The following is a 12,785-nucleotide window of genomic DNA, read 5'->3' as shown; positions in this document are numbered from 1 at the left end:
AATTGATTCATTAACTGATTAGCTTCCTAAAATAGAAGAATTCAGTACCCCTGATAGAACCCTAGCTGTGGAAGTCTGATTATTCCAAGTCTGGCAGTGACTTAAAACAGTTGACAAAGGACCCTTTTCAAAAAAACAAAGCCTAATTATAAAGCCAAAATATAATGACTTCAGCAGCTTAAAGATTCTGTGATTTTCTAAACTCAAGCCGTCACAGGAGTGACACATACCATTAGTGCCTCACCATCTCTATGACTCAGGATTATAAAAAGGTCTATTTAATTTTTTTTTTAAAAAGTGAACATAAGTGTGACAACAAAATTGGCAGGCATTTGACCTTCATAACCTTGACATTGAGTCAGCACTGCAACAGAATGGATTTTGCACATCGCCGTATTCAGGTGACTATCAGATGTTTTCAAGAAAATCTTTCAAAGGGTATAGGATTTATCAAGTTGGAAGGTAGAGGAACCAACCTATAAACTGACCAATGCAACAAAGTGATTTCAGTATAGGTCCTGCCACTTAATGTAGTGCAGAATAATTGTCCTTTTAGCATTGAAACAATCACTTTTATTTAAGAAATAGGGGTGAAGTGATTCTTAGTCAAAGTTTAACAGGGCTCACACTGGCTCAAATAAAATAACAGCCAATAATTTCAACTTAAAAAAATAATAGCCAAAAGTTCAGCGGACTATTCACGAATTAGCGATTAACAACATAAGCAGTTGATTAAATAAACATTACATATAGTTTTATAAGGATTCTCAAATAAACTGATACATTTGTGTATATTGATAACTACCTTTTTTTTTAAAATAGAACCACAACTTTAATTATTATAGAACAGATAAAAACGTTATAATTCGTATAATTACTGTATAACAATAATATTAAAGATTCATTATAACTTTACATAATGCTGTTATCAGACAACTTTTTTTGTTTGTTCTGATCAAATTTTGTCAGCTATAACCTCTGTCAATTTCCACATTTCACACAGAACTGGAGTAGATCTAAGTCATATTAGCCTATAGAAATAACACAAGTTTGCAAACTCATTCACAGAATGCAGCCTTTTTTTCTGAATAATTTACTGAAAAATATCATCATCACCAATGTAATACAAATTTTCTGCCATAGTAGTAAAGATTTTTAAACAGAACATAGCTTACTTCACCTTTAAATAAAAATCAAAATTATCGGTGTCGCGAAAATATGTGACAATCGGATTTTTCCTGTTTTCTGAAGAAATATTCACAATTTTGGTTGTTGTGCAAATAGTTGTTTGGAAGTTAATACTTTTTAAATATTTTACCATTGTTTTCCACTGGCGATTTAGTCAAGTAGCTTAAAACAAACAAAAAAATCAAAATTTGCAATTACTGCAATTCACGGTTAATTTTCGGTAAGTCAATATCCAGTTTATCCATTTTAAAATGATTTTTGTGGCTAATTGACGGATATTTGATGGCTATTATAAATGCTGGACAATATCTTTGAAGTACTTATACAATTATACATCTCGCATGTATTTTTTCACCTCGGGCAATATAGTTAGCAGCACATGACCGGTAAAAAGTTGACACTCAATTAAATGCACCCTGCTGGTGTTAATTGGGTCTACTGCATTCATTATCGATTTTTACACCTTATATAAACACTGTTGGAAGTAAAAAATTAATCGCCAGATTTTGTAGCCAAAATGCAAAAATAGTCGCCAATCTTATAAAACAAGAGGGCCATGATGGCCCTGAGGTCGCTCACCTGTATATAGGCCCCTGGAGCGGGGCCAGTTTAAACCCCAGGGCTTTTATTTGAACAAAACTTGGTTGTATATGTATGCATGTATATATATATATATATATATATATATATATATATATATATATATATATATATATATATATATATATATATATATATATATATATATATATATATATATATATTATATATATTATATAATACCTATATATATATATATATATATATATATATATATATATATATATATATATATATATATATATATATATATATATGTATGTATGTATGTATGTATGTATGTACATATATATACATACATATATATACATATATATATACATATATATATATATCGTATATATATATACATAATATGTATATATATATCTATATACATTATATATTATATAATACCTATATATATTAGAGCTGTCATCGATATCGACAATATCGATGTATCGTTGATATTTTTTTGTCGATCAATAATCGATACACATTTTAAAAAATCGATACTTTTGACTAATAAATTAAATGTCTAGAAATTATAAAATTCACCAAAAATATATACAGAAGCAGTAATTTATATCTAATGTTATGCTTTTGTTATATAGTGGAATTATTTCATAGCAATGGTGACAAAAATATTGTCTGGAAAAAATCATGCAGTGGACAAGACACTGTACAGAACATGTTTTTGACTGAAATCATTGAAACAGGTATGAAAGTGAATGACAGACAAGTGAGTATAGGATATTATCGATATATCGGTGTATCGTTGATTTTAGTCACTTGATATCGATATATCGTTGATATGCTTTGCACTGAATCAATGACAGCTCTAATATATATATATATATATATATATATATATATATATATATATACAAAAAATGAAAACAAGTGCCGGAAAAAAGTCACACATATATATATATATACATGCATACATATACAACCAAGTTTGTTCAAATAAAAGCCCTGGGGTTTATAAATATATATATATCATATATATATATACATAATATGTATATATATTTATCTATATATACATATATATATATATATATATATATATATATATATATATATATATATATATATATATATATATATATATATATATATATTAAATATATATGTATATATATATAATATGTATATATCTAAAAAAAAAATGTCAAGCTAATGAATGACCCCCGGGGAGGGGCCAATTTTGACCCCAGGGCTTTTATTTGAACAAACTTGGTAGACACCCATGATAACATGTTTCATGCTAAATATCTTAGCTCTAGCTCTTTGAGTTCTTTAAAAGAAGATATTTTAAGTTTTTACTAAATGCATTTAGGGAAAATTAATGACCCCCGGGGGCGGGGCCAATTTTGACCCTAGGGCTTTTATTTGAACATACTTTGTAGACACTCATTAGAAGATGTTTCATGCTAAATATCTTAGCTCTAGCTCTTTGGGTTCTTTAAAAGAAGATTTTTTAAGTTTTTGCTATATGCATATAGGGAAAATCAAAGACACCCTGGGGCGGGGCCAATTTTGACCCTAGGGCTTTTATTTGAACAAACTTGGTAGACACTCACTAGAAGATGTTTCATGCTTTATATCTAAACTCTAGCTATCTGGGTTTTTTCAAAGAAGATTTTTAAGTTTTTGCTATACACAGTCATATAAGGAAAATCAATGACCCCCGGGGCGGGGCCAATTTTGACCCTAGGGCTTTGATTTGAACAAACTTGGTAGACATTCACTAGAAGATGTTTCATGCTTAATAGCTAAACTCCAGCTATTTGGGTTTTTTTAAAGAAGATTTTTTAAGTTTTTGCTATACACATATAAGGAAAATCAATGACCCCCGGGGCGGGGCCAATTTTGACCCCAGGGCTTTTATTTGAACAAACTTGGTAGACACCCATTAGAACATGTTTCATGCTAAATATCTTAGCTCTAGCTCTTTGAGTTCTTTAAAAGAAGATTTTTTAAGTTTTTACTATATGCATATAGGGAAAATCAATGACCCCCTGGGGCGGGGCCAATTTTGACCCTAGGGCTTTGATTTGAACAAACTTTGTAGGCACTCATTAGAAGATGTTTCATGCCAAATATCTAAGCTCTAGCTCTTACGGTTTTTTAGAAGAAGATTTTTTAAGTTTTTCTTATTGGTTGCCATGGCAACCAGAGTTTTTAATGGAATTTAAATTTTTGAACAACTTTGAAAGGGGTCCACCTAAGGATCATTTCTGTAAAGTTTGGTTGCAATTGGCCATGTAGTTTAGGAGGAGATGTTGTTTGAAAAGTTTGACGCCATTTTTTGAAGGACGCACGACGCACGACGCACGACGCACGACGGACGCAGAGTGATGACAAAAGCTCACCTTTGAGCACTTCGTGCTCAGGTGAGCTAATAATCGCAAATGGCGACTATGGCGACCGACAGGGTGAGCCCTGGTTTATAAAGAGAAATACATGTACTGTAGCTACAAATACTGTAAAAAGCATAGAAAAACAGCATACCACCATGTTTTGCTGAGTGTAACTGGAACTGGTTATAACTACTGGAGGAGTAGTTGCACAGTCTACACTTGTAGTTGTGGGGTAGCTGACAAATCTCCGAGTCCGGTGATGATGGATAGATACCACCATTGCCATGACCTAAACAAATAGAAACAAACTTAATCCCCAGTATTTAAAAAGAAGGCAATAAACCAAAGTGTTTATATTAGTAATCGTTAACTTCAGGTAAATGAAATAATTAAGTACAGTCATAGATCTTGGTAAGAGAGCAAGTACATTTGAGCCGCGTCACGACAAAACCAACATAATGCGTTCGCGACCAGCATGGATCAGACCAGCCTGCGCATCTGCGCAGTCTGATCAGGATCCATGCTGCTATCAGTTTCACTATTTGTAATAAAGGTGGTAAGCGAACAGCATGGATCCTGATCAGACTGCTGCGCAGGCTGGTCTGGATCCATGCTGGTCGCAAACCCATTATGTTGGTTTTGTCATGACGGGGCTCATTTGTAATTGGTCTTGGTCAGTGACCTATAATATTTAATAATCCTGAAAATATCTTGGAAATTTCAACAAGTTACTGGCTGTTACTGCTGAGATAGAAATATGAATGCAAAACTTAAAACAACTGAATATCTTTAATGAATGATTAATGAAAAATAAATTGTTTGCAAAATGATTTTATCAACACCAAGGTTAGTAAGTCGATGTTCCATTTGAAATAGTAAAGCTAAAAATCACAATAATCTAATATATAGTCAAAAACGAGAGAGATATAGATTCTTACCACCAGGTGGAGTGTTATTTCTGTGCACTGACTGGTGTAATTGTGTTGGACTGAGTCTCCTTCTCACACCTGAAATAGAATTACCATTGAAATACTGGTACTGTGAATTCATTTAATTTTGTGAATCTGAAATTTCAGGGTTTTGTCACAAAGAACATTTTCATGGGTGAGTACTTAAATTCGTGGATTGTTTATTTTTCCAAATAATGTGAAGCAAAACTAGAACTATCACTAAATGTGATTAATACCCCCACAAGTCTGCTTCGGAAATGAGGATGTTACTAGTAACAGAATACCTTGTAATAGAATTGAAACATAGAGTTATGGTTGTGGGCAATTAAAGATAATTGTGGTTCATGTATGTTGCATTTCCTTTCAATGTGGTTGGCCATTGATGAAGTTTAATTGAATTACTCTGTAATAAGTCCAGAAAGACAAAGAAAAAGAACAAAGGGCAATAACTCTATAAATACTGAAGATAGAGTTATAGTTCTTGTGCACTGCACTTCCTCTTATTGTGCTTGACCATTGTATGAAGTTGTTTTGAATTCCAACCAGTACGTTTTAAGTTATGCTCCGGACAAGGAAAAGAATCAAAGGGCAGTAACTCTGTATTTTGTCAAAATGGAGTTATGGCTCTTGTGCACTGCACTTCCTTTTAATGTCCTTGACAACTGTATGAAGTTGTACTGAATTCCAAACAGTAGTTTTCAAGTTATGCTCTGGACAAGGAAAAGTACCAAAGGGCAATAACTCTGTAATTAGTCAAGATGGAGTTATGGTTCTTGTGCACTGCACTTCCCCCTAATTGTGCTTGACCATTGTATGAAGTTGTTTTGAATTCCAACCAGTAGTTTTCAAGTCATGCTCTGGACAAGGAAAAGTAGCAAAGGGCAGTAACTCTGTAATTAGTCAAGATGGAGTTATGGTTCTTATGCACGGCACTTCCTCCTAATGTGCTTGACCATTGTATGAAGTTATCATGAATTCCAACAATAAGTCTTCAAGTTATGGTCCGGACAAAAGAAAGCAATGGAAAAGTAACAAAGGGCAAATAACTCTGTAATTAGTCAAGATGGAGTTATGGTTCTTGTGCACTGCACTTCCCCCTTATTGTGCTTGGCCATTGTATGAAGTTGTTTTGAATTCCAACCAGTAGTTTTAAAGTCATGCTCTGGACAAGGAAAAGAAACAAAGGGCAGTTACTCTGTAATAAGTCAAAATGGAGTTATGGTTCTTGTGCACTGCACTTCCTCTCAATGTGCTGGACCATTGTATGAAGTAATAATAAATTGCAACAATTAGTCTTCAAGTTAAGGTCCGGACAAAAGAAAGCAATGGAAAAGTAATAAAGGGCAATAACTCTGTAATTAGTCAAGATAAAGTTATGTTTCTTACGCACTGCACTTCCTCTCAATGTGCTTGACCATTGTATGTAGTTATATTGAATTCCAACCATTAGTCTTCAAGTTATGCTCAGGACAAGGAACATGCAACGGACAAAAAAAAAAAAAATAATGGAAAAGAAACAAAGGGCAATAACTCTGTAATTAGTCAAGATAGAGTTATGGTTCTTGTGCACTGCACTTCCTCTCAATGTGCTTGACCGTTGTATGTAGTTATATTGAATTCCAACCATTAGTTTTCAAGTTATGCTCCGGACAAGGAAAATGCAACGGACGTCTGGACCGACCGACCGACCGCCCGACCAACCGACCGACCACCGGGTGACTCCTATATACCCCCCCAAACTTCGTTTTTGGGGGTATAATAATCAACTGAAATTTGGTTGGATCTTAAATTCATGGACTGATCTATCCATAAAAATAAAATACGAAAATTAGTGCTCCATGAAAAATCTTGATTTTTGCAGTAGTCCTGGTATGGAAACATTTGTTGCCATTCTTATACTAGGAAACCATTTATACTAATAAAACATTCATTCTAGGAAGCAATTCATACTCGGAAACCATTTATACTAGGAAACCATTCATACTAGGAAACCATTTATACTAATAAACCATTCATCATCATATCATAAAAACCAAGATTTTGCAATGAACTAATAAAACAAATACATGTAGCAGATAATTAACTTTTTTTTTGGTTTTACCAACATAATTTTAGTCATATGGCACCAAAACAAGGAAGATGATTTTAGCCAAAACTACTTAAAAACTTACTTAAAGCAACACCAGGGGTCAAGAGAACTTTGGTTGAGACCACCTGCTTGAGCTAAGAGATTCATACATAGACTGCAGTAATTCAAACCAAATTACATGTATTTGCCTCTTACGATCAAACAGCGATAAAGGGTCACTGCAATTCTGACGCCTCAACCCTTAAAGGCAACCTCTCAGCCAGAAGGGGAAATGAAACAGCCAAAATTGAAATTCTAGGTAGGGAGAGTCTGACAGACAGACACACAAACAAACAGGTAAAAAAAAATATGCTTATTAACTATCATTTGATGCAGGGCTTTAAACTTTAAAGGGACTCCACTGAGGTCCAAAAGCTTAAAAACATGAAAATTGAATTTTTTACAAAAACAGAACAATATGCAAAAAATAATTAAGAAATATACTCAGAAATAAATTGAAAATCGTACTTGTGGTATCATATAAGTCCAATTTTAAATGAAAAGCATTGCAACGCTTTTCAAATTTTGGTAATTTTTGCTGTGATAATAATTATTCTGGAAAAAAGGAAGTGAGTAAAGCTACAGTCTCACTTACATCCCTGCAGAGCCCTGGCAGAGCCCAAGTAGACGTCCGGGGTGATCCGGGAACGACCGGGGTACGACTGGGAACAACCGGGGTACATCCATAACTCTGCCGGCAACGTCCTGTATGATCCGGGATGATCCGGGAACATCCGGCATTCGACCCCGGATGGAATAAAATATTTAATATCACCGGGGTGGTCCGGGATGATCCGGGAAGGCATAGCTTTGCCAGCTTCATCCTTAGCTCTGCCGGGAACGACCGGGGTTATACCGGGAAAGCACCGTAGCTCTGCCGGCACAAACCGGGGATGATCCGGGGTATGATATAGCCAGTAGAGCTACGGTAGAGCCCCGGTATATGCCGGCAGAGCTCCGGTAACTACAGACAGAGCCCCGGAGGATAAAGGTAGAGCTACGGTTGATCCCGGTAGAGCCCCGGCAAAGCCCGGATCATTTCAAAAGAATAACGACATTTTGCGATGATTGCACTTATTTGTATTAAAAGCCTTCCCATTTCCCTTCTATCAAGTATGGCATTAGGATTTTTCAGAAAATCATCATGAATTACTATTCTGGAACAATAGATATTATATTAAATAACAAGAACTGTCGGAGGACAGTAACGCTCGACTATTCGAAAATTTGTCACAAGGGTGTTTCATTGAGTATAATAATGCTTACCTATATGAATATATAAAATTGTCCGAAAAGGTACAAACCCTTCAAGTTTCAATACATTCCCTTCAGTAGTTATGGAGATACAAGCTTACACACAAAAACTTAGCCAAGAATTTATGAATCGAAAAAGGGGCAAAAAGGGGCAAAATTATGCAAAAAGTAAATCCAAGTTATGGGACTTGTGCCAATCATCTTAGATAATCACAGACAACAAGAGTGTGAAGTTTCAATCCATTCCCTTCAATAGTTATGGAGATACCAGCTTACACGCAAAAACTTAACCAAGAATTTCTAAGTCGAAAAAGGGGCATAATTATGTAAAAAAGCAAATCAGAGTTATGGGACTTGTGTCAATCATCTTAGATAATCACAGAGAACAAGAGTGTGAAGTTTCAATCCATTCCCTTCAGTAGTTATGGAGATACCAGCTTACACGCAAAAACTTAACCAAGAATTTCTAAGTCGAAAAAGGGGCATTATTATGTAAAAAAGCAAATCAGAGTTATGGGACTTGTGCCAATTATTTCTAAGATAATCACAGAGAACAAGTGTGTGAAGTTTCAATCCATTCCCTTCAGTAGTTATGGAGATACCAGCTTACACGCAAAAACTTAACCAAGAATTTCTAAGTCGAAAAAGGGGCATAATAATGTAAAAAAGGAAATCAGAGTTATGGGACTTGTGCCAATCATCTTAGATAATCACAGACAATAAGTGTGTGAAGTTTCAATCCATTCCCTTCATTAGTTATGGAGATACAAGCTTACACGCAAAAACTTAACCAAGAATTTCTAAGTCGAAAAAGGGGCATTATTATGTAAAAAAGCAAATCAGAGTTATGGGACTTGTGCCAATCATCTTAGATAATCAAAGAGAACAAGTGTGTGAAGTTTCAATCAATTCCCTTCAGTAGTTATGGAGATACCAGCTTACATACAAAAACTTAACCAAGAATTTCTAAGTCGAAAAAGGGGCATAATTATGTAAAAAAAGCAAATCAGAGTTATGGGACTTGTGCCAATCATCTTAGATAATCACAGAGAACAAGTGTGTGAAGTTTCAATCCATTCCCTCCAGTAGTTATGGAGATGCCAGCTTACATACAAAAACTTAACCAAGAATTTCTAAGTCGAAAAAGGGGCATAATTATGTAAAAAAGCAAATCAGAGTTATGGGACTTGGGCCAATCATCTAAGATAATCACAGAGAACAAGTGTGTGAAGTTTCAATCCATTCCCTTCAGTAGTTATGGAGATACCAGCTTACATACAAAAACCTAACCACAGGGACGCCGACGCAGACGCCGACAAATGGGTGACTGCATTAGCTCGATTATTCTGCGAATAGTCGAGCTAAAAATTATGTATAAATGTTATCATTTTCAATCCACCGGGGTTCTACCGGGCTCTGCCTGGATCGTCCTGGCTCTGCCGGGACTCTTCCTGGATCGACCGGGGCTCTGCCTGGGTCAACCGGGGCTCTTTTCGGCATCATCTGGGAACGACCGGGGAAGCACCGGCATGAACCGTAGCTTCACCTGGGCTCTGCCTGGATGATCCGGAGCGCATCCTGGGTGGTTAGTAGGAAACTACCGTAGTGCTGCCGGGGTAAAGTGTGACTGCAACAATAATTTCATCCCGGATCGTCCCGGATCATCCCGGTAAACTTCCCGGGATGGTCCTGGGCTCTGCGGGAGTAAGTGAGACCGAGGCTTAAATAATCTGTTCGAAAATCATGTCAAAAACCCTCAGTGGAGTCCCTTTAATGTTATGGTATAGAGATTCACACTTACTAGAAGACACAAAAGATCTGTCATGTGTCATGTCTATACTTCCATTGTCCGCTGGTGAGAGAACTGTCCTACGTGGTGGTTTGGGCCGCTCTGGAGGTGTCTTGTCTGATATCACCCGCACTCGACTCAAATGATCGTTACTAGCCTCTGAGTTACCTACAAACAAACAAAATATATACCGTGGGCTTAGCGCAAAACGGTTGTAACTCACTTTTTTCCACAAAATAACATTTTTAACATTTTCAATGTGTTTTGTGGTTATGCATATCCTCAGTAAGTATTTTAAATGGATTCTGAAAATTAACAAGTTAAATCAATATTTGTCAAAAGGTTGTATCTCAAATTGCTCTTAATTTTCAGCGCAAAAGGGTTGTATCTCAAGTTACAACCTTTTTGCGCTGAAAATTCTGATAGTGCAATGGAAGTAAATTAGCATTCTGTTTGTCTTATTTGAATCATCACATGAAAAGGAGGATTTAAAGACAGTAGAAAAGATTTTTTATTTAAATATATCTAAATAAACCTTAAATATTGGTAAAAAATTCAACTAAATTGTGATTTTATATTATCTTCATGAAATTTTTAATCTTTTAATAGTTTAATCTCATAAATTAATTCCAATAAATGAAAATATCCACTGCCACAATCAGCAATTGTTTGATTTAGTAAATGAAATAACTTTCAAATATATATTGAAGGACAAATGTCCATATTCCCCCCCCCCCCACACACACACACCTACCTCAAAAACACAAACAGTTTATAAAATAACAAGGTGGACAGATTAAGCCCCTTATGGGTCGAAAATTAGCGCCACACTTATTTTTACAGAGCAGACAAACGTTTCACTATTTTGAAAAATAATGCACATGTAGATTTAATTCAGAATATCTTCTTCAGTTTATGCTCATAGTAGCACAAAGTCTGTTCATTGAAGGTATGTCAAGGCCACCTAGCTCAGACCCATAATGCTTCAGAAATGCTTTTATTTTTATTTCTCAAAAGCTTCTAAATTTTAGTGTTCTTATCAAGAAAGTTACTCATGGCAAATTACCTGAACAATCTTTTTCATCTTTTGCAATTTTGAAAGAAGAACAGTTACAGTGAATTAGTATTCTTTGTGGAAGTCAATACTGCCAGTGCTTTGATTACATTTTGCTACTTTTATGACAAATTATATTACATTGATCACCATTTTCTTCATGGTACAAGCATCTTACATTCTCAAAAAACATATTATTAATTTATTATTGTGAATGGCTGAGAAAACTACCATAGTATATCATAAAGGTATGATTAAAGATAAAAGAGTGGAAGGGGATATGGGACCATTATTGAAGGGAGGGAGGTGGGGGTGTAATCTCCAACTATACAGACTAAAGACACACTGTAAAATACAAAGAGGAAAAACTGAGAAGGGAATGGACAAAGTGGCAGGAACCAAGACCATTGTTAAAATCCCCAAACAAACCATTGAAGCAAATGACATACTTAAAAAGGAACAATAGAATGACATTGCCTTGAAACATGGAAATAGCAAAAACATAGCTTAAGAGTTTATAATATAAAGTCTTTTTACAGCTTCTATCCACATACAATGTAGAATTAACCTAAAAGAAGTCCATATTAAACTCTATATCACAAATTCAGGGTAAGACCAAATTTGAAGAGGACCATGTTTAAATATTATAAACATCCAGTTTTAATTCTGTAATTTATTAAGTTTGTTATGATGATCTTTGAAGTCTGTAACCCTTGACATGTTGGAACAGAAAATGATCAGTTCTTGCCAAAAGTATAGATCCAGGCCAGCCTGATCACCTGTGCACTCAGTTCAGTTTCTGTACTGTTGACAGCTCAATTTTAGTTCCTGTATATTGATTGATTGATTTGATTGATTTTTCCAAATACAAAGCAGGGCAAATCCATTACAGACATTCAGCAGTTTATTTTTATAAACAAATTGTTCACTAACAGACAGACAGGGGTATGTTTTTTCCCAACAATATTGACCATGCACTCTTCATTTGTCCCGCTAGCCAGTAAATTCGGTAAACTTTTGATCTACTTTAAAATCTTAATGAATGTTTATAATACTGCATGTTTGTAACGTCGCTTTTCATTGGATAATCGTGACGTTTATATAGTTTTATATACAAGGCTCGCAGCTGTCGATTCATAAAAACATCTTACTTTTTTCTCTAAAAAAAAATGCTTGCTGTATTATAAATTCGTTATAAAGATTGTTGACAGGTAATATGGCGGTATATAAACGGCTGTTTGCAATTTAACCCCGCCTACAAATAGCGGTTTATATAGGGCCATATAACCTGACAACAATCTTTATAACTAATAATATAACCAGTTGTTAAATGGTCTTAATTAAGAATCCCTCTTAGCGCAAGCAGTAATTAATACGTCATTGCTTCAAGATATTATAGACATTATAAAGTCGTAAGTTAAAATCCTGGTTCAGCCACTTTATTTCTTTTAATTTTAAAATTGCCCTTCTCTCC

General features: G+C 34.9%; 1 protein-coding gene across 2 annotated transcripts in view; it reads right to left on the bottom strand.

The window, feature by feature from the left end:
* Positions 1-12,785, bottom strand: part of LOC132719425 (uncharacterized) — a 33,488-nt gene that overhangs the window by 10,053 nt on the left and 10,650 nt on the right. For both annotated transcript variants that reach the window (XM_060703193.1, XM_060703198.1), the window contains exons 4-6: positions 10,270-10,425; positions 5,075-5,143; positions 4,288-4,425 (exon numbers count right to left, since the gene is read on the bottom strand). In XM_060703193.1, coding sequence (XP_060559176.1) covers positions 4,288-4,425; positions 5,075-5,143; positions 10,270-10,425 — 363 coding nt within the window. The remainder of the gene's footprint in view (positions 1-4,287; positions 4,426-5,074; positions 5,144-10,269; positions 10,426-12,785) is intronic.

This window comes from Ruditapes philippinarum, unplaced genomic scaffold (genome assembly GCF_026571515.1).
Source record: "Ruditapes philippinarum isolate M1 unplaced genomic scaffold, ASM2657151v2 ctg5651_1_1_1_1, whole genome shotgun sequence".
Lineage (NCBI taxonomy): Eukaryota > Metazoa > Mollusca > Bivalvia > Venerida > Veneridae > Ruditapes > Ruditapes philippinarum.
Note: the sequence above shows the minus strand (reverse complement) of the source record. Positions and strands in the feature narration are given on the sequence as shown.